A 23,028-nucleotide genomic window follows, 5' to 3' on the forward strand; every position below is an offset into this window, starting at 1 on the left:
GCCATCAACCCCGCATAGTGTCCTTCTCCCTTTCCTGCTCCGCCAATAGGCTGATTTACCAACTCAAGGAAGTTATAGTAGCCCAGCCTTTTTCATTTGGCAAAACAGCTAGCAGCATAATTTTTTCTCCTATCACACCAAACACTTTGTCAACCCTCCCGCTTTATATGCTTAAGCAAATACTTACTCTACATTTTGTAAAGCTTCCACCAGCTGAGTCTTCTGATCAGGCGCCATGCGAGCAAACACAGTGCCATGTAACACAAGCTGGAAGACAGAAGATTTCTTAATGATTACAGGGCAAATTCTGTTCACCATCAGAAGTGCCCGTACTCAAGTAAAATGCTCACCTTGGGTACCAGGTCCTGAAAATGCTCCAAAATCACTGCAAATGACTTTCCATTCATTGCAAAATGGTATTTGGTCATCTGGAGATCCTCAAGGCTTTCATGGACCAATTTAACTGGAATATCCTACCAAAAGTAGTTCAAAACTCTAGATGTAGTGTATTTACACAGGTACCTTTTAATTTCAAGCTAATATGCAGAGGGGTGTTCCAAGAGATCCCACACTAGAGGACGTTTTTAAGAGTGTCACTTGAAAGAAAACCTCATAGAAGGAAAACACTTATTAATAAGAAAACATGGTTTAATGTTTCAACTACAAGCAGCTAGAGCAGTCTTAAGAGATTGAAATGTGGGAAGAAACCTGTCTCCTGCACAACCAAAATGTCAAGTGTCTTATCACAGTTGAAAAACTAACTCCCCCGGCTGTTTTACTACTCTCTGGTATTTTAAGATCTGAAAGTTAACTAGTACATCAATTTTGATGTGACACTTAACAGCAGGTTTGCTACTTGAAGGAATAAGATAAAAAGACAGACACTCAACAGTAAAACTAACTGCTTACACTCTAAGAGCATAATAATGCTCATGTTACCTCTGAGTTTATGGCTGGTGATGAACTAGTGCATTTTGCGAGGGTATCTGCATAATGCCAGTTGATCCTGGCAGCCTGCCCATCCTTTGGAGGTAGTGCTTCAGCAATAATGACCTTATCCTGAGGTAGAATCATTCCACAGTCTCTAGCCACTGAGATAGCAGTTAACATGTTATCCCCTGTTAAACAATCGCATTTAAAAAGGTTTCGGTTAGAAAAGGGGTCAATAGAATATACTGATGTTCTACTTAAGAGAAAAGCTAACACAGGCAGTTTTAAACTAGGACTGCCTAATGTACCAGTGACAACCTTAGGGCAAACCAAGTCTACAAACAAAATCCAAAGCCTAGTGTTAAAACTCTCCCCTGCACTAGCATCACTAGAAACTTTGTACACTTTTCAGCCATAGAGATCTCTTATTGACCAAAGCTTAGTATATATTGAAAATCATGCAGAAAACATGCTGTCATTTAAAATATCACTTTTTAAACACAGTCACAGAACATGTAAACACCTGTATTGCTAGCCTATCAAAACATTATTCTGAAATTGCAGTACCTGTGACTTAAAAGTTAAACACACATATTTAATGGAAAATCACTGAGCACAGATACCTAGCCCACTTATGGGAACATAAGAAGTCATTCTTACAAGAAAAAAAATCTGATAAAGTGACTTATCATAATATAATTCAAAATGGTAGGGTCATCTAGTGCAACCTCCTGCTTAAAGCAGAGTCAGTCATAAGATTAGACCAGGACTTTCACCTAGCCTGATCTGGAAGACCTCTGAGGTTTTTTCATCCTTCAATTCAGTATAAAGTAACTTGTGCATGGAGCCAGGGAGAGGAAGCTACAAAGTAGAATTAATCCCCATACTGGTTTATGATCTCTGACTTACCAAAGCAACTTTCACCCAAAAAGAAACATTGGTGTCTGAATATTCTCACAACAGTTTCTAAACTTCCCTCTTGCTACAATACAGTGTAGTCCCAGCCTATTGACACTAACATTTTACTTCATATACTATAATTAACATGATACTCAAAAGATAAAAATCAATCTGTTTTTGGTATGAGTATTTACATGCTAACCTGTAACCATGACAGTGCGAATGTTGGCTTTATGCAAATCTTCAAGTACAGCAGGGGTTTCTTGCTTTAGCTTGTTTTGCATTATGATTAACCCCATAAAATCCATGTTGCTTTCAATAGCATCTCTGTAGAAAAGGAGGCAATGAAGAGAACATTTGAAGAATTAGAATTATTAGAGGTAGCTTAAAGAGCCTGATTTTCTGTTTATCAGAGTAAAGGGAAATGTTTATTCTTAACCATGAAATGTGAAGAACATGCCTTATAAAGTGACCTGAGAGATATCATCATTCACAATCATTTATACTTATTTCCCTTGCTTTAGTTGAAAACCAGCATGAGAAAACATTATTTCCTCTCAAGCACATTTTTTAGTTTCTTCCACAAGAACTAAAGAAAGGTTATTACTAAAAAAAAACCACTCTGAAGCTAACTGTATACACAGCCAAATTTTAAGATTTGTTTAGAATGAGAATGCACATCTCTAATTCCCAAATTACCTGAACCTTAACATAGAAGCTACCAAATTATGTTACCAAGGCTAGTAAGACTAATAGGCATTAGCTAATTAAGTAGAGCACCTAATTAACCTTGGTTTACATGAGTCAGCATATTTACAAGTGGTGGATATTTTACTGCTAGTGTAGATTTTCACACCTGAAACTGGAAAGCCATTTTTCTGCTTTGTACTGTTTTGCAAAAATCTTGTACACAGAGCTGGTAAAAAAGAACAGAGTCAAAGCTGGCATCTTCAAACACTATGGAAAAGATGGCATGATCAACAAAACTAGGACCAGCTGAAAATTAATTAACAGGAAATACCACTCTCTGAAGAAACCTTTCTACCTTCCAAACCTTTCTGACAAGCTTTGCAATGATAAAATGGACATGCTGCCTATAGTAGATGAAGAAACTAAATCAAACATTCACAGGAGAGTTTCCACTACCTGCCATTATCTTTACCAGACACAGATGACAGAAGTGTGTTCAAGTAACAAAGAAATCAGATAAGGGTTTTCTGCTACGTTAGCATAAATTAAACATCATAAAAAATATTATTACAGTTCATTTCAAGCTTGAAGATGTTCCTCAGAATTCACATTCTAACAGAAAAACTTCCATATCTTAAGTTCCTCTGCATTGTCCAGGGTACAAATAAAGAATGCATACGTCAAAACAGAAGAAAACTAAAGAATAGTAATTGATTTAAACAAAAATGTTACATAATTAATTCAAAGCATGCAGCTTTTAAAGCCTGTTACTTACTAAAAAAGAAGTCACTCTTACCTATTAATAGTCTGGACTTTGTGCCATGTAAGCTTAGACTCCAATTTTCTGTGAGCAAGCGCAATAACTCGGAAGCCTTGCTTAGTGTATTCTTCCAGGACACACTCAAAGTCAACAGGAACTTAAAAAAAAGGTCAAGTTTAGAGTTATTAAAATTATTCATATTACAGCTGAGCTACACAAGAAAAAAAAATAGTTTGTTCCTTTACCTGTTTCCTGCTTACACAAGCTGGCAATCACTTCAGGGGCACCCTTCATATAAGCATCCATTCTCTTCTCCCCTAGAACTCTCGTTATTACACACATACGTTGCAAAACTGAAGAAAATGGAAACTGGCGCACAATTCCAATCTCATAACTGGTCTGTGTCATACAGGAAGGAAGGAAAAGTGTTACATCTACATACATTCTGAAAAAATTACATGCTTAATTGAAAAAGCATACTTACCGAAAGCTCGAACAATTCCTAAAAAAGAATTAAAAAAGACATTTACTGGATATATTAAAGTTACAATTTTCAGCTACAAACTATTTCAACATAAATCAATAAATCTACACAGTATTCTTAATATAAAGTCACATTATACTTGTAATGGATTTCATAAAAGCTGAACGTGAATATACTGCATCTGTTTAGTATCCTTTACTTCAGGTGAGACATAGAACTTTAGAGCTTGATTTTTTGATTGGAATTTGCAAGACCTTTCACAGTCTAACCAGTGTCCGTTTAGCCTACATAAATGATTTAAGTACTATGGTATTTCAGAATGAGGCCATGATCATTAAGTATATTCCTACCCCCCCCAATCATGTAATAAGTTTCAAGAATGTTCATGTGTCAACTACCACACAGTAGTTACTGCTTGTGCATGTACACAGAGTTCTGAAAAAAAAGACGTTTCTATCCACTGTAGAGTAAGACTCTCCTACAGGAACCTGCCTGCTATACCTTCCCACTATCCTGCTCTGTGATAATCTGGGTATACAGCCACATGCTTAAACTTCCCCTCCTGTTCAAAAAAATACCTCAAAATATAGAGAAAAAAATTCTAACTCTGCCAAGTCCATTTTATTTTTAACTTGGCACGTAATTAAAACATACATCTCTAAGGTACAATGGTGGCAAGAATTCTGCACCGTGCAGTGACATTAACAAACAATTCTTTTAGCTGGAACCACAAGGTGAGCACACCTAAGCACTTCATTAGCACAATAAGAATTTGGTAATGATACCAATATTAAAAATGCGTAGGCTCAAAAAGCATTACAGCACTTTATAACCAGTCTGTAAGGGTAGTAGTGCTGGCAATCAGTTTTCTCACCTTGAAAGTAGCATATACTGAACCACTACCTTCAACAACAGTTTAAACATGTCTTCTCTATCTCTGCCATCAAAAACCACACAATTTTGATCCTGTTTGAATTATATCAGCCAGAACCACAGCATAAAGTAAAATATTTGTTTAACACAAAGGATTACTTTAACTCAAATAATTGCTTTGAATTTTTATACCATTTCTTGATTTGTTGCTTGCTTGGATTCTTGGAAAAGTTGTTTTGAAGGTCGAACCACTGTTGGCATGATTCGATTATGAAGGGCTGTTTCCTCTTCAGTTGCTTCTTCTAAAATCTGTATTAAAAATAATCAACTAATTTATACATTCATTAACTTTAATTTTCTCATAATGTAATTTTCAGAAAAAAACAACCTTGGATGTCAAGGTGCAATAATCTTTCTAAACAAGATTTCCTGTGAGAATTAGGTGTCTTAATTTAGCAGTTAACTTAAGATCCACTTCACTATTTTACATGTTTATTATATGCATTGAAACCTTGCCACACACAACATCAGAAAACAGTAAATTAGCTCTTCAGATTCTTTCAGTTCTATAAATTGTTGCACAGAACACATTTTAGGAACATTTTCATATTAACACTTTCTTTGACACACAGGCATTGTCAAAAGCCCACCATTTTACAGTTACAGCTTGAAGCACCATATAACAGCTTATCTTGTATATAACAGCATAGGAAATTTCAGACTACTGATCTTAAAAACATAGCTTCTCTTGAAACAAGAGGACACTTACCCATCCTATTGCTTCAAACATCTTCAAATCAAGTGGATCCCCAGAAAGTACCCCTTCAATTTTTGTAAGGGAATGACAAGTTGCCATGCAAGCAACAAACTCGGACTTCAGCAAGCTGTCACTGCAAGCCCTCTCTTCCGGCAAAAGGAAACTAAAACAATGAAGTCATAATATACTTAGCTCTATAATTATTTATTATGAGCCAATTCAAAAGGTTTGTTTAGATTAAGAGAAGAAAATTGACTGCACGAGTCTCTTCTCTTGTATTTTCACACATCACAGAAAACAGAGTAAGATTCTGGGCTGGAATCTTGAGAGACAGTCAACTTCTGTCTCCTTCAAAAACGCTGTGTTGATTCCCTGTTTAGTTTGATTCCTCATACAGAGGCTGCATAACTTTGTACTTAACTCAGCTTAGTTAATTCATTTTAGAAGCCCCAAAAAACTTCACTTAGGAGGACAGGATTAAGGAAACATGCTATACTTTAGCTGCATCATTTCTGCAGTATGAACCTAAGGAGGTCTCAGACTTTAACAAATTAAATTCCTCCTCAGCCTTGTAAGAGTTATAACTTTCATTATACCTAAATCATATTTACAGTTGCATTCTTACAGCTCATTATAGAAATGCAAACATATATGAGCTCACACTGAATTTTCTATTCTATTCTGCTGAAGCTGTTAAACCAAGTATCATATTTGCTATCAGCTCTGAGCTTATTCTTACCGAGCATTTTCTACCCGTTGAATTCCCCAAAGATCCAAGCCATCCTCAGTAAGTGTGCCAGTCTGCAAAATAAACCAAGGGGCATGGCACAAAGAAAGACCCTTCAGAAACAAGTTATCCTCAGGTAAAGCCAAAATTAACAGCTAATTAACCAAATTACACCTGAACAATATATTCTATTTTCACTTAAAAATCAAGACTGCAAGACAAGAAATGCTAGCAAAAAGCAAGGGACATACTGTAACTAAGTTCCAACTGTGTTAAATAACTTTAAAAAACCAAACAAACATTCAAAGCAATCATGCCCTTCCTTGGAGACAGGACAAACGAAACAGACCTTCAAAATCCAAAGGTGATAGCTCAACATCTCTATATTCAGGGGTTGGGGGCAACAGACAATAGGTATTAAACCCTTAGTACTACTTTCTTACATAGCTAAAACAGTAACTGGAGTATATTTCAAGGGAAATAATAAGTTTAGTGTGTTTATTTAAGATTTTATATCTGAGGAGGAAAATAAATTTTATCTAAGAATTAGCTAAAAGCAAAGGATTCTGGCTAGTGGCATTACTGTCTTTCACTCAAGTTTCTGTTAAGGAATAACAACAAAATATGCGGGTTTGGCTTTTCATTGAAATAAACTAAAATGAGAAATAAGTCTGACCTCATACTTCAGTTTTCCAGAAGCCTGTGTACTAAACAAAATTCTTAATAATCCCAAACTCTCACATTTCTGGGCTGCCAGTAATAAGTTAGGACTTGGGAGTCTTGAGATAAGAAAGCAGCTCTGTAAAAGCTCTGTACAACTTTTTAGAGCAGACTAAATTAAGTGAGTTAACACTGAATACCTGCTAAACACTGAATACCTGGAAGCTACCAGAACAAAAATTATCTAACTTATACACAAGTAATGAATTTTCCTGTAGTTGCTAGTCTATATCAATTCCTGTTTATAATACAATGCCTCTCCAGGTGGCAACACAAAGTTTCAAAATTCACCTAACCTTATCAAAACACACAAGATTCAGCTGGCCACAAATATTTATCCTTTGTGGGCTGATGCAGAAGATGCCAATTTTTTTCAACCTTCTTTGTGCATAAACGATACCAGCAGTCATGGCAGCAGGGAGTGCTGGAGGCACCGTGATAGTAATAATGTCAAGAGACTCAATGATGATGGTATGAGCTGGAACCTGCAATAAAGGTCAGAGTTAATGAACAAGAACTCACTACTTAAAGATTCACTATCCCACTGAAGCATGACCTCACTGTTACCAAAAGCAAAATCCACACACTGCTTTCTCCAGTACAGCATGTTCTGAATTGCCCAGACACCTAGCACAATCTTCATCCATCATCAGCAACCATGGTAAACCAGCCCTTAATTATCCACAGCCCATAACTTCAAGTTTTCACTTTTCCCCCTGGAAATATATTACTCTAAAACAGTGACTGAATAATGCAAACATTTTTGGAGAAATCACAGAAAAATTACAGGGTAATCAGTTATCAATTTCTTGGTAAGTATTTTTTGCCTGCAGCAATGTTTTAGATGTGCTGTATCCTATTTCTTCCAGCTGGCTATCACTCAGATTGTAATCTTATATATAATAATCTTATATATAATAAAGATAAAAGTCTAGCAATTGGGTCAGTAGAAATTGAGGTAAACTCAAATTTCACTGTAATATATTTAAATTCTGCTTCTGTCCTGAATTTTGTTCTCAGTAAGCCTGTCTTTCTAGTTTCACTGATACAAAACAAAGCAAAAAAAATTTTCACTTTAAATCAAATTGTTTCTCATCATTTGCAATGTGTTGGAAATCACAATCAACCCATTATAAAATAAGGCTGTTCTGGACAAGAAATGAAAACATACCTCATTTAAGATGCTATTGACAACTGTGTAAAGAAACCCAATGCCTGCCACCACTACCAGAGAGAGGAGAAACAAGTAGGCATCTCTGTAGAGCTTAAAATCAGTTGGCTTTGGATATAGTATGGAACGAACAAGCTGTCCTTTAGCAGTACTAAAGCCTAGACATAAAAAGGAGTAAGTTATTAAAAGTATAAACAAGAGCAAAGCTATTAAAATTATTAAAAACCTCAATGAGACCCTTAAGCTACTCATTTCATTAAGATTGTTTCTCAATATACAGTAATAGATGTTTTGCAATACGGTAATTAAGGTGCTTCAAAAATGTACGTGCACATCATACTAAGTGCTTCTCTCCTATGGCAAGGACACATAGCTCATACAAATGAACCCCTTTTCTACAGCAGCAGTACACCCTCAAGTGGCTTGGCCTGGAGAAGTTTGTTGTACTGCATTGTCCCTCACAGTGCAGAGCTAGTGGGCATATTTATTGGTTGTTTAATTGTGCTGGTCCTTGCAAAAATAAAGTTAAGTTATTCATAGAGTTCAATTTTAAGTACTTAAATGGCAAGTCTCTGTAAGCTCCCTTGATGTCCAGAAAGAAAGATTCAGAAAAAAAACCTGCAGTGTACTGAGTCATCTTTTGGAGAAGCCCACCTCTTGACTGCATTTTGACAGCTGAGCTAGGAGACGGGAATTCTAAGGGTCTTAGACAACCAACAGACACCCTGAGATCCTCCTTGAACCTTTGTTTCAACAAGTGGAGAGGCCAACACCAGTGCCCGGTTTTGTATGCCCAACACAGTATCTGCTTAGACTTCAAAAGTCTGTTACTACAATCTCAGTATCAGTCAGGTCTGCTGGCATTAGTGACAGCTCCTTGACAGCTTCTCAGTCTGCAAGCCTTCCCAGCAAAGGCTAGGTGTTTGGCATGCAAGATTCTACCAGAACAAAGCAGCTATTGCATCAGCCTTAAAGAGGATGAGTTCATCACAAGAGGAACAAGGCATGAAGCCTCCAGGCTTTGAATTCACTACTGCAGAATACAAACCATGAGCCTGTTCAGAGAAGTTCAGCATGTCCGTATGTACTTGAGTATTTAGTCATGAATGCTTTGTAATTCGATACAGCACCCCCCCCCCAAATTCAGAACTACTTTTGATTTTTTTTTTTTTTAATCGTTTTGCAGAAGGTTCTGTAGTCACACAAGCTAGAACACACCAGGGTAAAACAGTAAGTGAAAGCCTCATGTGGAGTCTTGAGAACACACTGGACATACAGATAGCTTCAGTGAACATTTCTGTTCTCTAAAAAAATTAACCAGTTTTAAATTAGTTACAACTGCAATAGGAGCCACAGTGACACACACAGTAACATAGCCATGAACAGAGTTTCAGGAGCAAAAAAAGGAATGCATTTAGTTCATCGGTGTTTTATGTGTTTTTGAGCTGTAGCATCAAACATTCCATGTTAAAGCCTTAACTCTGAAGAGTACTGTGAGTACAGTCCCAGCAGATCAATCTTATATCCTGATTTACAACAAGATTACGACTACATGTCTTTGCACACAACCATGTGGAGATCTCTCCTAGAATTCTTTCAAAGACTAAATCTTCTAGTATCTTCAATTCTGTGGCATCCCCCTTCTTCACATAAAGGAATTTTTTAGTTGTATCTCACTAGGTAAGAATTACCTTAGTTCTTATTATGGGACATCCTTGGAGTGAGATGCTACAAGCACTATGACATCTATCCACTTCTGTGGAGTGGGAAATTCCCTACTTGCCTAAAAGCCATCCCTGTAAACCAGACAGGAGAATAGAACGGATTTTATATCCCCTTGCTCCTCTCTCTCTAGCATGAAAAGCCCCTACGTCCATATGTAAAATCTGAACACAGTCCACAGAGCTAAATTCATCCTATTTACAATACAGGAGCTAACTCTGACCTGTCATGGGCAAAGAGCAGATTAAAAAATTGACTTCAGCTGTCAGGGCAGTAAGACTCAGTGTGTTGGAAACAATTACAATTCTCCTTGTCAGAGTTCCAGACCATGGCTTCAGACTTTAAAAAACAGCATTATCTTTCCCACAGGGTGCATAAGTAAGTCTTCAGCATTTAATTTCTGTTGCTGTTTTGGACCACCTATCTGTACATACACATCAGGCTGGGCACAAAGTTTCTTATTTAAGAAATAAAAGAAGTTGAGATGGGTATTATTAAAGGGGAGATACGTTCAAAGGAAGGGAGATATTTTTCTTTGAAAAAGAGACTAATAAAAGCCTCTAGAAAGACAATAATGAATTAGATAAAAGAATCAGAACATTTACTGCTAAAAGAGACTTAACAGAAGGTGAAGAGAAGACACCAGAGAAAGAAGAGGCTAATTAGGATGAAGTTACTTGATGGAAAACTTGCTTTAAGTAGCAGTCTAGTCAATGTAGTCAAATTTATTCTATCCAATTCTATTGTAGCTTGGATTATAGCTTACATTAATTTATTTTGTGGTGGTTTTCTTAAGATCATCTTTCTAAGGCAGAACGCCGCAACTACATTAGTCTGTGCAATTGTTTTTCATAGAACATCTGTATTATCCAAAAACAAACCTTTAACATATTAGTATGAATAAGCACTTCTGTAGAAAGGGCTAGATGGAACACATTTTTAAAGCAAATATTACATGCTTTGACAAAACTATGGGCAGAGAAAAACACTTGACATTGCCAATGACTCCACCAAAATAAGCTGTTGCCCTCTACCCACCCAATGCAATGGTATGCCAAACCTTTTCAGAGAGGCATATGTAGTTCAACAAACACACCATAAAAGACATCTAAAAGAACCTGAAAAATGCATTCAAGTAAGTTTTAAGCTAAAGATTGATTCACTTTCTTGCTTGTCAGTTGATACTCTTCAGGCCATTATCTAGTTCTATTACTGTTCTAAGACATTTATCAAATTATTTGGGGTATACTCCTTCATCCAAGCTTAGCAGCATTCAACACAATACTCCAAAGTATCAGTTGACATACACCTACAAAAGTAGTATGCTAACAAGTGATAAACTTAAATCGATACCTGTTCTCACTACTAGAGCTTTGACCAATTCTCCAGTATAAAAACGGGTTTGAATGACATTGGTTCCACAGAACAAAGTATGCCGTTTATGCACTTCTGGACTGTATATTTCATCTCCCATTGCTTTCGGATATTCTGAAGGATTTGGTAGATTAATCTTTGTGACAGGAACACTTTCACCTTAAATGGAAAAAAGTCTCTAAGCAAGATCAAGTAAGAATAGACATTTTTTCCTTCACAAATTCATGTAGAACAATATAATCTCACTTCGTCAGCACACAAGCAGATTTATGGAAGAAGTCATCTTCCTTTCAGCACGTTATTAGGTAGTCTCTCACCTAAGCCTCAGCTCACCAGATCCCTTACCCAAATCCTACTGAACTCTATACATTATTCACCAATACAGCTTTTGTGCCTCTACCTTCAAATCAGATAGTTTTAAAATACAGTGCATTTAAAGAAAACAGGACAAGCTTCCTTCTCCTGCTGCAAGGCATCACCCCATCTTTACTCAGAAAAACTAGAAGCTGAAGAAAATTATTCTCAGCTCCTTTGGTGAGTGAGTACACTCAAGCAAAGACTGCAATCAATTTTTATCAGTTGCTAGCAGCAGCAAGAGGCTCAAGTATATTCAAAGAATTGAACATGATAAAACACACAATCTGTGAACGACAGTTTTCTAAATGCTGCCAGTTTGGACAGATCATCCTAGGAATAACAAAAAGTCCATCCTGTTCACTGAAGCTGTCCTTCAAATACATCAGGTCCCCAGTTTCAGAGTATGCAGGCACAACTTGAGATAGCAATTTCTGTTTTTAAATTCAGCAGAACATTCTACTCACTACTTTCATTCTTGGAAGCAGCTAAAATGTTGGGGCAAAATTCTTCTGAAGCAACATACTGCAGAACTCAATCTGCACTGAGAACACCAAGTCAAGAGGCAGGCAGATAAACTATCAAGAAAGCTTTTTGACAAGAAACCATCACTTGTTTTTGGAGTTGGCAAAGCGGTACCAGGTTGCTGTTGCAGACAAGCACAACACAAGTACGTTAAGTACTTAGGAGCATATGTAATTGCAAGAACATACATAGTTCAAGCAAAATAAATAAAACCATTTCTGCTAGAGCATACTGCAAGTTAAGCACGCACACAGGAATAAACTAATACATTGTCTACTTTACCTGTTAGCATACTTTCATTTACAATGCAAGTACCACTGAGAAGTACTGCATCACAGGGCATAATTGTCCCATTAGATGGAATCAACATGATGTCTCCAGGCACAAGGTCAGTGGAAAGGATTTCTTCTATTTCTGAGTGTTAAAACACAAACAAGTTTACCTGAAAATAGCTACCATCTACAAAACTTGATAAAGATCCCCACAGCTAAGATCCAGGTGGTGACAATTAAGATTATACACCATTTTATTAATGGCAGTATGAAGAGTTTTTGAAAAAGATACAGAAAAAGCCATTGACAAACCTAATTCCATCACACATGAAACTCTAGAATACATGGATATAGGTCATCATAACAAGTGAAAGGAATCAAGCTTGTACAAAAGATATTAACAATTAACTAAAGTGTAACTTCAGTATAAAGACACAAGTCCAACACAAGTGCATGTTTTACAATATCACACACCACAACCTAGCCATCTTCAACTACTGTGGTATCGAAATGAGCAAAAGTCCCAAAATCAATTTGCAGCCCCTGGTGGGTAATAAATAATAACAGAAACTCAACACATGCATATCTTTAAGCCAGGAAAGAAACTACAGTGACAATTACATATGTAGAGTGGTAAATAATGAGAAACAGGAATAGGACAAGCACCTAATCTATAACAAACCTGATACTCACTAAAATACCATGCAGAAGGATTATCCTGAACAGGTGATTATCCTATCTCAATTCCACTTTGCAACTTGTCCTTTTCCCATGCAATTTTGCTAAGAAATGCAAGCATTTCAAGCTATCAAAAGAAAGCACAGATGCATACCAACTTTACCCACACACTTGCTGAACAATTTAAACTCAACCTTCCAAACTGCCTGTGAAATTTACCTTGGTTTCCTCTGCAGACTGAAACCCTGACGATGCTGTGAGCTGCTACCATGTCATGTAACATAACATATTGCTGCAAAGGGGAGAAAACAGTTCATTATTTAAAAGCAAAACTTGTCATCTTCTAAATGCACATTGTATCTCTGCAAGCAACAAGATTTCTTTACCAACTTTATTTTACAACAAAACATTACTCAAAACATTCTCTTGAACATAGTTTAGTAAACTTATGGGCAAATAAATTTCGAGTTCATGAACCTGTACAAGTTCCTACTTTTAACAGTATTCTGGAAACAAATATACACTGCCATGCAAAATGTTATAAAAACGTTTGGTCATTAACATACATAAGTAAAAACTGCAGTAGTTGTAGGAACTTGGATTAAGGTAAGAGGTTTTGGGGTGGGTTTTTTTGTCTCTGGTGTGGATTCAGAGATTGCAATTTAAGAATCATTACTACTTGGATTTCCATCAGCTACAGCTAAGTCTACAGAGAAAAATGCATCACCAGTTTAACAACCCACACATCTGGCTGGTGCTCAATTCCATTGGGGCTTTTTCAAACTGAGGGAAACAATACAAGATGGAATCACTACTGTAAATACAAGTTGGTACACAAACTTGTGTCCAGGTTTTAGTTAAGTGAGGTAGTGTTTCTGTTATCTGCGGTCAACCTACTGATTCAACAGCATGGAAAGTCAGCAGAGAAGGGTCTTGGAGAGAACTGTAAATCCAAATTTTTTCACTCAAAGAGGGAAAACCTGTAACAATATTTTACCTGTAGACCTCAAAAATCCTTAAAGATTTGGAGGCAATTTCATATCAAAATAAACAAATCAGTAAAACACTGAAAAGATGCATATGTTTTGTTTGAACTTACCTTTCTAACCGTGTAGAGTGAGCTAACAATGGATATTACAGACATGATCACGATTGCTAATGCATAGTAGTGATATTCATCAGTGATCCACAGTATCACACTGAACAACTGAAAAATGTAAAAAGGGTTGAGAACCTAGAAAAGTGACAAAACATTAAAGTTACACCAAAAGGTCACACGCATTCTCCATCAGAATAGTTAGAATCCTCCTCCTCCTCCATGGAAGAGATAAACCTTTCAGTTCTTCATACATCGTTTTTGTCTGTTTTGCCAAACTGCTCCCTCTTTTTCACTACTTCCTCTTCTGATGCACCTCAAGTTACAATTCTTAAATTAATTTGGATGTTATTATCTATTTCTTATTAATAAATGCACTGACACCTCAAGTTCTTACGCAGTTCAGGTTGGAGAGTTTCTTTGTTCAAAAGTTTGTCATGCATTATTATAGCACATGGACGATAAATCAATTATTCAAGTCCACCTGATGCAAGGCAAATAGAATGAATCCAACAAAACAATGTGAAAGAACACTTTTGATTTGACACATATGTTGTAACATATAATCCCTGGGCTGATAATGCAGAACACAATTGGTCATTTTATGTTTGAAGTAAAATGCGTACCCTCTCAAAGAATTCTGACACCTGTTCTAACATCCTTGCTAAGGCACCAGGCCTCTTGCTAAGGCTCTGAAGAGCTTACAGCTAAGGCCTCTTAAGCGTGGAGATCCGAAAAATAAAGGTCCATATCATTTTGCTTTACAGTGCAGGGCTCTGGGGGAAGGTTTCCGTTTTACATTATTATTTGAACACCAGTCCAATAGTCTTTGTACTTAAAGTAACTTTTAATGATATACTTTTTTTTAAATTTGCTAAAGAACTTACCTCCTTAATCAGAAGCTTAAAAATGGAAGGCACTTTCACAGCAATTTCATTTACTCCATAGAATGCTTTTCTGCATTAAAAACAGGAAAACAATCAAAAGATTGTTATTAGAAATCTTATTCAAAGTAATTCCATTAATATGAGAAAGTAAAATTTTACTTAATCTGTGACCCCTTTATTATACTGTTTCAAAAGGCGTTTATCAGAAAACATTTACCTAGTGAGATGTTCTGATATGAAGATAATTATTTTATACTTCAATTTAAACTGTAACTTAATTTTTAGGTTCTTTCATATAAGATATCCCTATAAATTGGGCATAGGTCCAGTGTAATTAAACATGTCATTCTCAAAGCTAATATGGGGTTCTCATTAACTTAAGCTCAAACAAGTGGCATCTGCCAAGGTGGCTGAAAACGTAACTGCTTGCTGTTCTTTTTGTACATTCATTTTATTTCTAAATGTTAAGTAGTAAATACAATTTCAGAAACATATTCTGAATTACTTTAAGCAACAGTTCCAATTCCCATGGTCAATGTAGCTTGAGAAAAGTAACTCAACACGGTATCAGAGTCTAGTCCCTACTCAATGTACAGGTAAGAAAACCAAAAATTTCATACATCTAAGAGCCTTCGTTGAAGGAAGTGTAAGAGCCTGTCTGTAAACGTTAATCACTCAATTGTCTTCTAGTTTTGTCAACACTTTGAGCACAGGTAAGGGAACATAAACAATTCTTCCCTCAAATACTGTAACATTACCTGTAATCATGCATTCCCTTTGTCAGTCCTGTGCTGTGTTCATTATGAATTGAAGAACAGAATGTAGATTCATCTAGACCTCTAAGTAAAGGAAAAAGTCAGTGAGTTGTTTAAGAAACCTGATATTTAAAATTAAGTATTCAGTAACTGAAGAGCTAGGCCTTTGCCAAGAGTTACACTTATTACAAAAGAACAAAGTCTATGGATTAAAGTTTTTCTAGCTATTTTTGTTATAACTGCAGACATTAATGAGATGTTAAAAGCAGCCCTCTTGTTGACACATCTTACTCTGAAGGACAGTCATATCTATTTCAATCAAAATGGAGATACATTTAAAAAAATGAAGTCAAACACTAGCATAACTAGTATTCAAAGGCCTCTAAATAAAGAAAATGCGAGCAAGTTTTATAAAACGTTATATGAAATCAATATGGATTAGTATTTCTTCAAATTATCTTCTGTCTCTATGTAGCAATGGAAGCATTTCAGAAACAATACTTAATTTATCAAATAAATCTATACTGAAGCTATTTTGCAGCATCTCGCTATCAAAATTTTATCCATGACTAGGTAAAGTACAGTCTATGTTTTAAGCACTTCCTTATCACTAGAACTCATCTTCACAGGACTTTTCTACATGTTGTGAAAGCAAATGCTATAATTTAGAAGATCTGCAGATAAGCAAGCACACCTGAAACATCATTGTATTTACAGCTACGGGATAATTTCAACTACTAAACTCAGTAAATCAGACATATCATGCACAATATCCAGGCATTTTCTAGCGGATATACTTTGGATGTACAGGAAAATATCATTACCTTCCAAAAGGCTTTCACAGATGACATGACAAAACCAGTATGATTCAACACAAGTCTTTTTTATATTGGATATTTATTAAGTTATCTACTAGAAAGGATTCAGAGTTGTCCCAGTGCAGAAAAAACTCTTTATTGTGCATATATAGTAACGATTATTTCCATTCTCTAGAACACTGGGAAAGCTTTAAACATCCTCACTATTGCAAAGGCTAGGACCATGTTTCTGCCAACCTCTCATAAAAGAGAAGGTGAAAATGTTAATGTGCAAATCCGACCACAGGTTTACAAGGTTTCACTAAAATTTTTCAAGTTCAAGGATTTTAAAATTATGATTTTTAGATGAATAAATATACAATTCTCTGTTAATAACTGTTCCTTTCCTCCCATTCTATCCCAAACTATTCAATTTTTCTTTCCCTGCACAAGAAGGAATTTAACAGTGGGTTTAAGAAAGGTCCCTAAAATTAAGTACTTTGTATGCAAATATGCATACCTATGTGTGTAACATCCATGCAAAGATTCTAGCAGGATGTTATCTGCTTTCTACAGTACTGTTACAGTACTGAATTCCCAGGACATTTAAAAAAATCCCTGTGTGCACACAGTTTATTACATAAAGCACTCATCAACTCATTCAGAGATTCAGTTGACACTAGCTAAAACAAAACAGACACACAAGGTCAAAGTTGCATCCTCTTTGGCTATGTGACCAAGTCTGATTCAGTTTAAGAACAATTACACTTGCACTTCCTTTGTTTAAAAGAGTGATCTTAACATTACGTTATTATAAAACGAACAATATGAAACTCAAGCTCTCATAACCAAATTAGTTGCCCTAGAAATCCTAATTTGCTTCCCTTCTGTACTGTGCTAAGTCTAACTATATGATCAAACTGTTCTGTCTCTGGATACTTGCATAACTGACTGCAGAGTGAAGCTATCTTCATGATGCAGTATAGTGCTTAGATCACAACTACAACTCTGCTGCTTGCTGTATGCATTTCACTGTAGAGCCCTTAGTCTTATATCCCATCTCCTGACAAATATTAACTTGATTCTCTACCATGTTATTAGGTAATACTGATTTCTGCTTTTCACATAAACTGAAGAACAGATTAAGAAAAAGTATCTCGACGATGGACTTCTTTTCAGAATTATTTATCATTCATTAAGTTCAGCTATTATTTCCGAGGTGGTATCTAGCACTTCACTACATGATCATACCTACTTCAGAGAAGTTATAGCAAACTCATTCTTATGTGACCTTGTGCAAGTGACTTGGTACTCTGCCAGTATCAGGTATGTCTCAGATCCAGCTGTTTCCCCTCTTCATTATCCAACTGCTAAATAATGGTGTCCAGCTCAGCTACAGTACCTGACTAAACAAGTGGTCAGGCTCAGTCATTGCCAATACATCAAACAAATGAAAGTTTGGCACATCAGCAAGAATGTGATAGAATAAATGCTCACATAACTTCACAGGCATATCTGAGATTTTTCTGGGGCTTATAAATCGGCTGAGTTATCACAAGAACATCAAAAGGCACAGTCAAACAGCCAACAAATGCCAAGTTTCAAGTCACTGCTTTAATATTAAGGAACAACTTTTTTTTCTAAACACATGGAGTCATATGATTTTTCCCCATACCTGCTCTTATTATAGAAGTATAGTTTTAATTTGAGGGGTTTTTTTAATCTCATCTGTAGAAAATACTCCCTTTGAACAGTTTAAATTATCAACACTATAGGCATGAAAACAGGACCCTGTAATGTAAAATGACAAGCGTCACTACCTGCACCACTGTAATTCATGGGAGGCTTAACATAAAAAATGCACACAAAGCTTTTAATTATTTACACATGAACTGAGACATTTCTACCCTCCCAGAGGAGGAGATCCCAGTTTTGTAACTGCTTGTATTACGATCATTTCTTTTAAATTTTTGTCATTGCTGGTAACTTTCCATACTATTTGCACACACTTTTCTGGGGAAACAAGAAAAATTTGCAGAGTGTGTTTCTTCTTACAGAAATTTTAGCTATTTTTCTTTCCTGCACTCAGTGGTCATTCATTTTTTCTGTATGTACTGCTTGGACTTTTCCATATGATGGCTCAATGCAGTGAACATTGATTTCAGTTAAAATGAGGTTAAATTTCTGACCTGAACTTCTTATTTTAACAAGCATTTGTCAAAAACAGACAAGTCTGTTCATTTAACTTGTTAGCACTACGAAAAGGTCCGACCAGTAGCATCAGAAAAAAGAATATTCTTCAACCCTAAGATCATGCAACAGTGCTGCTGGATAAAAGAAAATACAGTGCATCACATTCAGTGAGCGCAGCTAGTACTGCCCACTAAAAGATATTTTATATCAATGCAAGAGACCTGTTTTTGTTACCAGAGAGTAACAACAGAGGTATCAAATTCAGCTCAACTGAACTAAAAAGTAGCAGCACAGACCTACACAAAGGTGAGCAACAAGGAATTCGCTGAATTCCCCTCTTCCTATATACTCTTTCTGGGTCTAGCTCAGCAACAACGCAAAAAATATAAGTAATTCCATCAGAAGGAATTTAAGAGTTTACAGAAGAACTATTGCCTGTAAACAAGTGCTCTGATTCTCAAATAACACTCTAAGAACAGGCAAAAAGCCTGCAGAGGCATGCAGCCTGTCACTCTATACGAATCATGCTTGATAAAGATAGATTAAACAAATACATTCCTTCCAAAGTCAGAGTTAAAATCTCACTGCTCTCACTATGGTCCAAAGACTCAAGGAGCTAAAACAGCTGGTCAGATATATGATAGCAATTTTCAACATGTTCTTAGGCATGTTACTGTATTCTTTAAAAAATGTAGTTTGAAGCATAGCACAAAAGAAAAGGTATTCTTACCGTACAACATCAAAACTTTGAACTGAATCATTCCAGAAATACTTCACGCTGTGATGTGTGAAATAACGAATCTGCAAGGGCAACATAGATAATTAAACTAGCACCACTTAACACCTCTCTTCTGACTGTCTTTATTCTGAAGAGCAATAGAAAGTGAATTTAGAAAAACTTCAGTGAAAAATGGCTAGTTTTCTTTCAAAATAATCTTTCTAGCATTCTACAATTTCCAGTAACAGGATATTATTGAGGAAAAGATTTGTGCTCCACCTAAAGAATGAGTTAGCCTTTTAGACAAAAGTAGTAACTCATGTACTGTATTGTGTATCTCTAGATACTACTTGAGATAGTTTGAAAATTAGCAAGCATGGAACTGCAGGCTTACTTACAGGCAAGTATTTTTTCAAATCATTTTTATTCTCTTCTGCAGCAGTTTCACAGAAATGAACAGCGTGGCCATTTGAAAGCTTGTGTACAGTAGGGTTAGGATTCTGTAAAGGATTGGCTCCCAAAGAAGGCATAAGGCGAACCTTTGCACAAAACCATATCTTGAATTCATCCTGACAAAGAGGGGAAAAAAATGAGTTGGTTCAAACAGCATTTAACAGCATTTTACTGCAACAGCTGTAGCAAAATGTGTCAGCAACAGATGACAGATTAGCAGAGCCCACAGGTAACTACAGAAGATAACCCCAAGTTAGTATCAGCTGCCTTAAGAATACATTTTCTTCCCACAATTCTAAAAGTGTATTTTTGCACACTGAAAGATTTTTCTTCTTTTTTTTTTTTTTAAACAATGAGTCTTGGTACTTGAATTTTGACAATTTCAGCCCTTCACAATTTAATACAGTTGTTCTGTAGTAGGAGGAACTACAGGATACCTATGCATTCAGCTGCACTCACCCTGTAACTTCAAATAACTGAGGATTTAACACAAGATCATAACCAAGGACTGCACACAGCAATTGTGGAAGAAAATAACTTGAAATCAAACCACACTTAGGTCCACAGTTTCACCTTAATTCAACAAATGTGCCTTTGCTGAACACAGGAGGGGAAACCTGAAAACCATGTTATCAGGTTATATGAACAGGGTATCTGTTCTGTAGCTTTTGATGACAACAGCATTCATGTATTTAATTCTTAAAATCCAAAAGCAAAGACTTTCTTTTTGCTATGCTCTCTGCAAACAGCTATCAGCCTTCCCATACAGGCAGCAAAGCTATGTACCGTATCAAGGAGCACAGTTCTGCAGTGCTGTAAAACAAAATCATGTCTACATTGCAGGCAAGGATTTGTGTGTTTTAGCAAGAAGCAAGAGAGATGTGAAACAACTGCAAACTGGGAGAAGTGCACCCTCCTATAGACTTACAGTTGTTCTCAGCAGAACCACTTCACAGTCTTTAAGTGTAGTCCTTTTGCATGTTGCTTTCACACGCCACTGAGGCATCCAGTAGAGGAGGAGGAGAAGAAAGCCACCAGAACAGACCACTCCTATAGTAACTAGCACCAACTTCCAGCGACATAGATCATAGCCATAGATCTCCTGCATGGAAACAGAGAAACAAATAACAATGACCCTCCTAATTACTCTGGCTCAGGAAGCCAACATTAATTTTTCCATAGACTGCAGCATTTAAAGCGAATCAAATTTCAAAGCCATTTTCTTCTTTGTCTTTTCTGGGGGAAGGAAAGATTTTAAAAAGTTAATACATGATGAGGTGGCAACAAAAAGGAATACTGTTTTGCTTGGTCAGATATACAAACATCAGTAAAAGCCTGACAAAGGCAGAACATCCACATTGTTTAAAACATCTCATTGCAGGACCCACCTCCTCTCTGCACTGCTCCCTAAGGACTGAGGTTGCAACATCACCTGCCCTGTCAGCGAGCAGCCAAATTTTTGACCATGACACAGCACAAGTCAGATAAGCATTTAAGAGCAAAAGCTTATGTGGTTTTGTCAAATGCTGATTTTACCACATTAGCATTTGATTAGCTAGCATACAGAGTTTTGAATTACAGGTGCTAGCTGAATTTCATACTTGCTAACCAAACCAGTAAATATACTTATCAAATGCTATTTTTTAGTAGAGAAACTGGCTTATTTTGCCTGTTACTTAGTAAGAAATGCTACTGTGAAACATTAGAAACTGCAAGCCACATTGTCAAAGGTTTTGTAACTTGCACCAGCTGGAAAAATCCTCTTCTCCCATTAAAAAAAAAAAACTCACGAAGTATTAAGCGTGTCTTGGTCAAAGGCAAGTACCAACTTAACCTGATGATAGCCAAGAACAGAAAATAATTCAGTGACTTACTAGATGCTGTGTTACATTCCTGAGTTTCACATTACATCACATTAGATTTTATTTCCCGCTGCAAAAGCAGCAATGAAGTTTCCCACCGAGTCCCACCCACGTTGTTCATACTGACACCAACTTTTTGCAACTTTTTTTGTACTTGTCATTAAACAGTACTAAAACTGTTTAAACTCCTTTCCTAAGAAAAGGCTTTTCAACAAATTTGTTTTGCAGTTCTTCCCAGCTGACAAAAAGCAGAGATAAAACCCATTCTCTGTTACCCCCAAAACACTGGAGCCAGTATTCACTCCTTACCCATAAAAACAGGTCAGTGAAAGATAATGCTTCTTGTGGGGCAAAACAAAATTATTTCATCTGAAAATCATTTATTTTAGTGATTAGACCATAAGTATCTTGGTTTCATTTGTTGTTGTAAGGTGTATTTGCCTGTTCCCCATATTAGAGCTGGTCTAGCGAAGAGCAGCTTTTCTTAGCAGCATGCACAAAGAAGGAACAAGGACTTCAATTCACAGGAGCCTACCATTTTTTAAAACAAAAATCCCTATATACCCCAAATATTTTCTGCTGCCTCTAGAATGGGCTAAAAATTTAAAGATCAACTGCCACTATTTTTCTGTCAAAGCTAACTGCTGCATCTTCCACGTAAACAGTAAGATATCATTGCTCTAGTAGGAAGCAAGATTTATGCACTACCAAATACCCATAAAACTGCTTGCCATGCTTTAGGGAGTGGGTCTTATCTGCATAAATATGAATATGCAGAGTACAGTCAGATTACAGAGCATTAACCTTTTTTAAATGACAAGAAAAACACCTCCAAGATTTCAAGGGGAAAAAACCCAAAACAACCCACTTTGCTTCCACTTCTCTTTTTTTTTTTTAAGTACCAAAATCTTCTGTTGGACTGCTGACCTCAATGTAGCCAACCCAGAACCTTTGCAAAGGCTTTCAACAAAAATGTTCCTACCCCAAGACTAGATTGCTTAATACCAAAAAAAGATTACCAACGATAACCCTATACAATTGCTAAACTGATTTAAACTGAAACAGCCCGCTTCCTGATGTAATATACCCCTTATAGAGAGAAAACCATGAAAATGTGTTTCTTTCAGTGTATAAAAATAGACAAACACAATTAATTACCATCTCATCTTCCTCTGCTTTATTGACAAATTTCTTTTCTTCTTTCTCCATGTTTAGTATGATATGGAACTTCTCAACTTGAGATATGGAAGACCTTTAACAACAAAAGAATTAAAAATTGAAGCAACATTATTGATTTTATACCTAAGTATTAGGTTGTTTTGAGTTATCT

At 36.3% G+C, this 23,028-nt stretch overlaps 1 protein-coding gene across 1 annotated transcript in view; it reads right to left on the bottom strand.

The window, feature by feature from the left end:
• Positions 1-22,907, bottom strand: part of ATP13A3 (ATPase type 13A3) — a 34,082-nt gene extending 11,175 nt beyond the window's left edge. Inside the window, exons 1-22 of the mRNA XM_010290455.1 lie at positions 22,857-22,907; positions 20,765-20,938; positions 19,767-19,952; positions 19,396-19,466; positions 15,679-15,759; positions 14,921-14,990; positions 14,037-14,171; positions 13,157-13,229; positions 12,270-12,401; positions 11,088-11,267; positions 8,013-8,170; positions 7,138-7,326; positions 6,134-6,195; positions 5,407-5,557; positions 4,830-4,946; positions 3,765-3,782; positions 3,526-3,679; positions 3,317-3,437; positions 2,033-2,157; positions 940-1,118; positions 351-473; positions 188-267 (exon numbers count right to left, since the gene is read on the bottom strand). Coding sequence (XP_010288757.1) covers positions 188-267; positions 351-473; positions 940-1,118; positions 2,033-2,157; positions 3,317-3,437; positions 3,526-3,679; positions 3,765-3,782; positions 4,830-4,946; positions 5,407-5,557; positions 6,134-6,195; positions 7,138-7,326; positions 8,013-8,170; positions 11,088-11,267; positions 12,270-12,401; positions 13,157-13,229; positions 14,037-14,171; positions 14,921-14,990; positions 15,679-15,759; positions 19,396-19,466; positions 19,767-19,952; positions 20,765-20,938; positions 22,857-22,907 — 2,630 coding nt within the window. The remainder of the gene's footprint in view (positions 1-187; positions 268-350; positions 474-939; positions 1,119-2,032; positions 2,158-3,316; positions 3,438-3,525; positions 3,680-3,764; positions 3,783-4,829; positions 4,947-5,406; positions 5,558-6,133; positions 6,196-7,137; positions 7,327-8,012; positions 8,171-11,087; positions 11,268-12,269; positions 12,402-13,156; positions 13,230-14,036; positions 14,172-14,920; positions 14,991-15,678; positions 15,760-19,395; positions 19,467-19,766; positions 19,953-20,764; positions 20,939-22,856) is intronic.
• Between the last annotated feature and the right edge of the window lie 121 nt (positions 22,908-23,028).

This window comes from Phaethon lepturus, unplaced genomic scaffold (assembly GCF_000687285.1).
Source record: "Phaethon lepturus isolate BGI_N335 unplaced genomic scaffold, ASM68728v1 scaffold21667, whole genome shotgun sequence".
In the NCBI taxonomy this organism is placed as follows: domain Eukaryota; kingdom Metazoa; phylum Chordata; class Aves; order Phaethontiformes; family Phaethontidae; genus Phaethon; species Phaethon lepturus.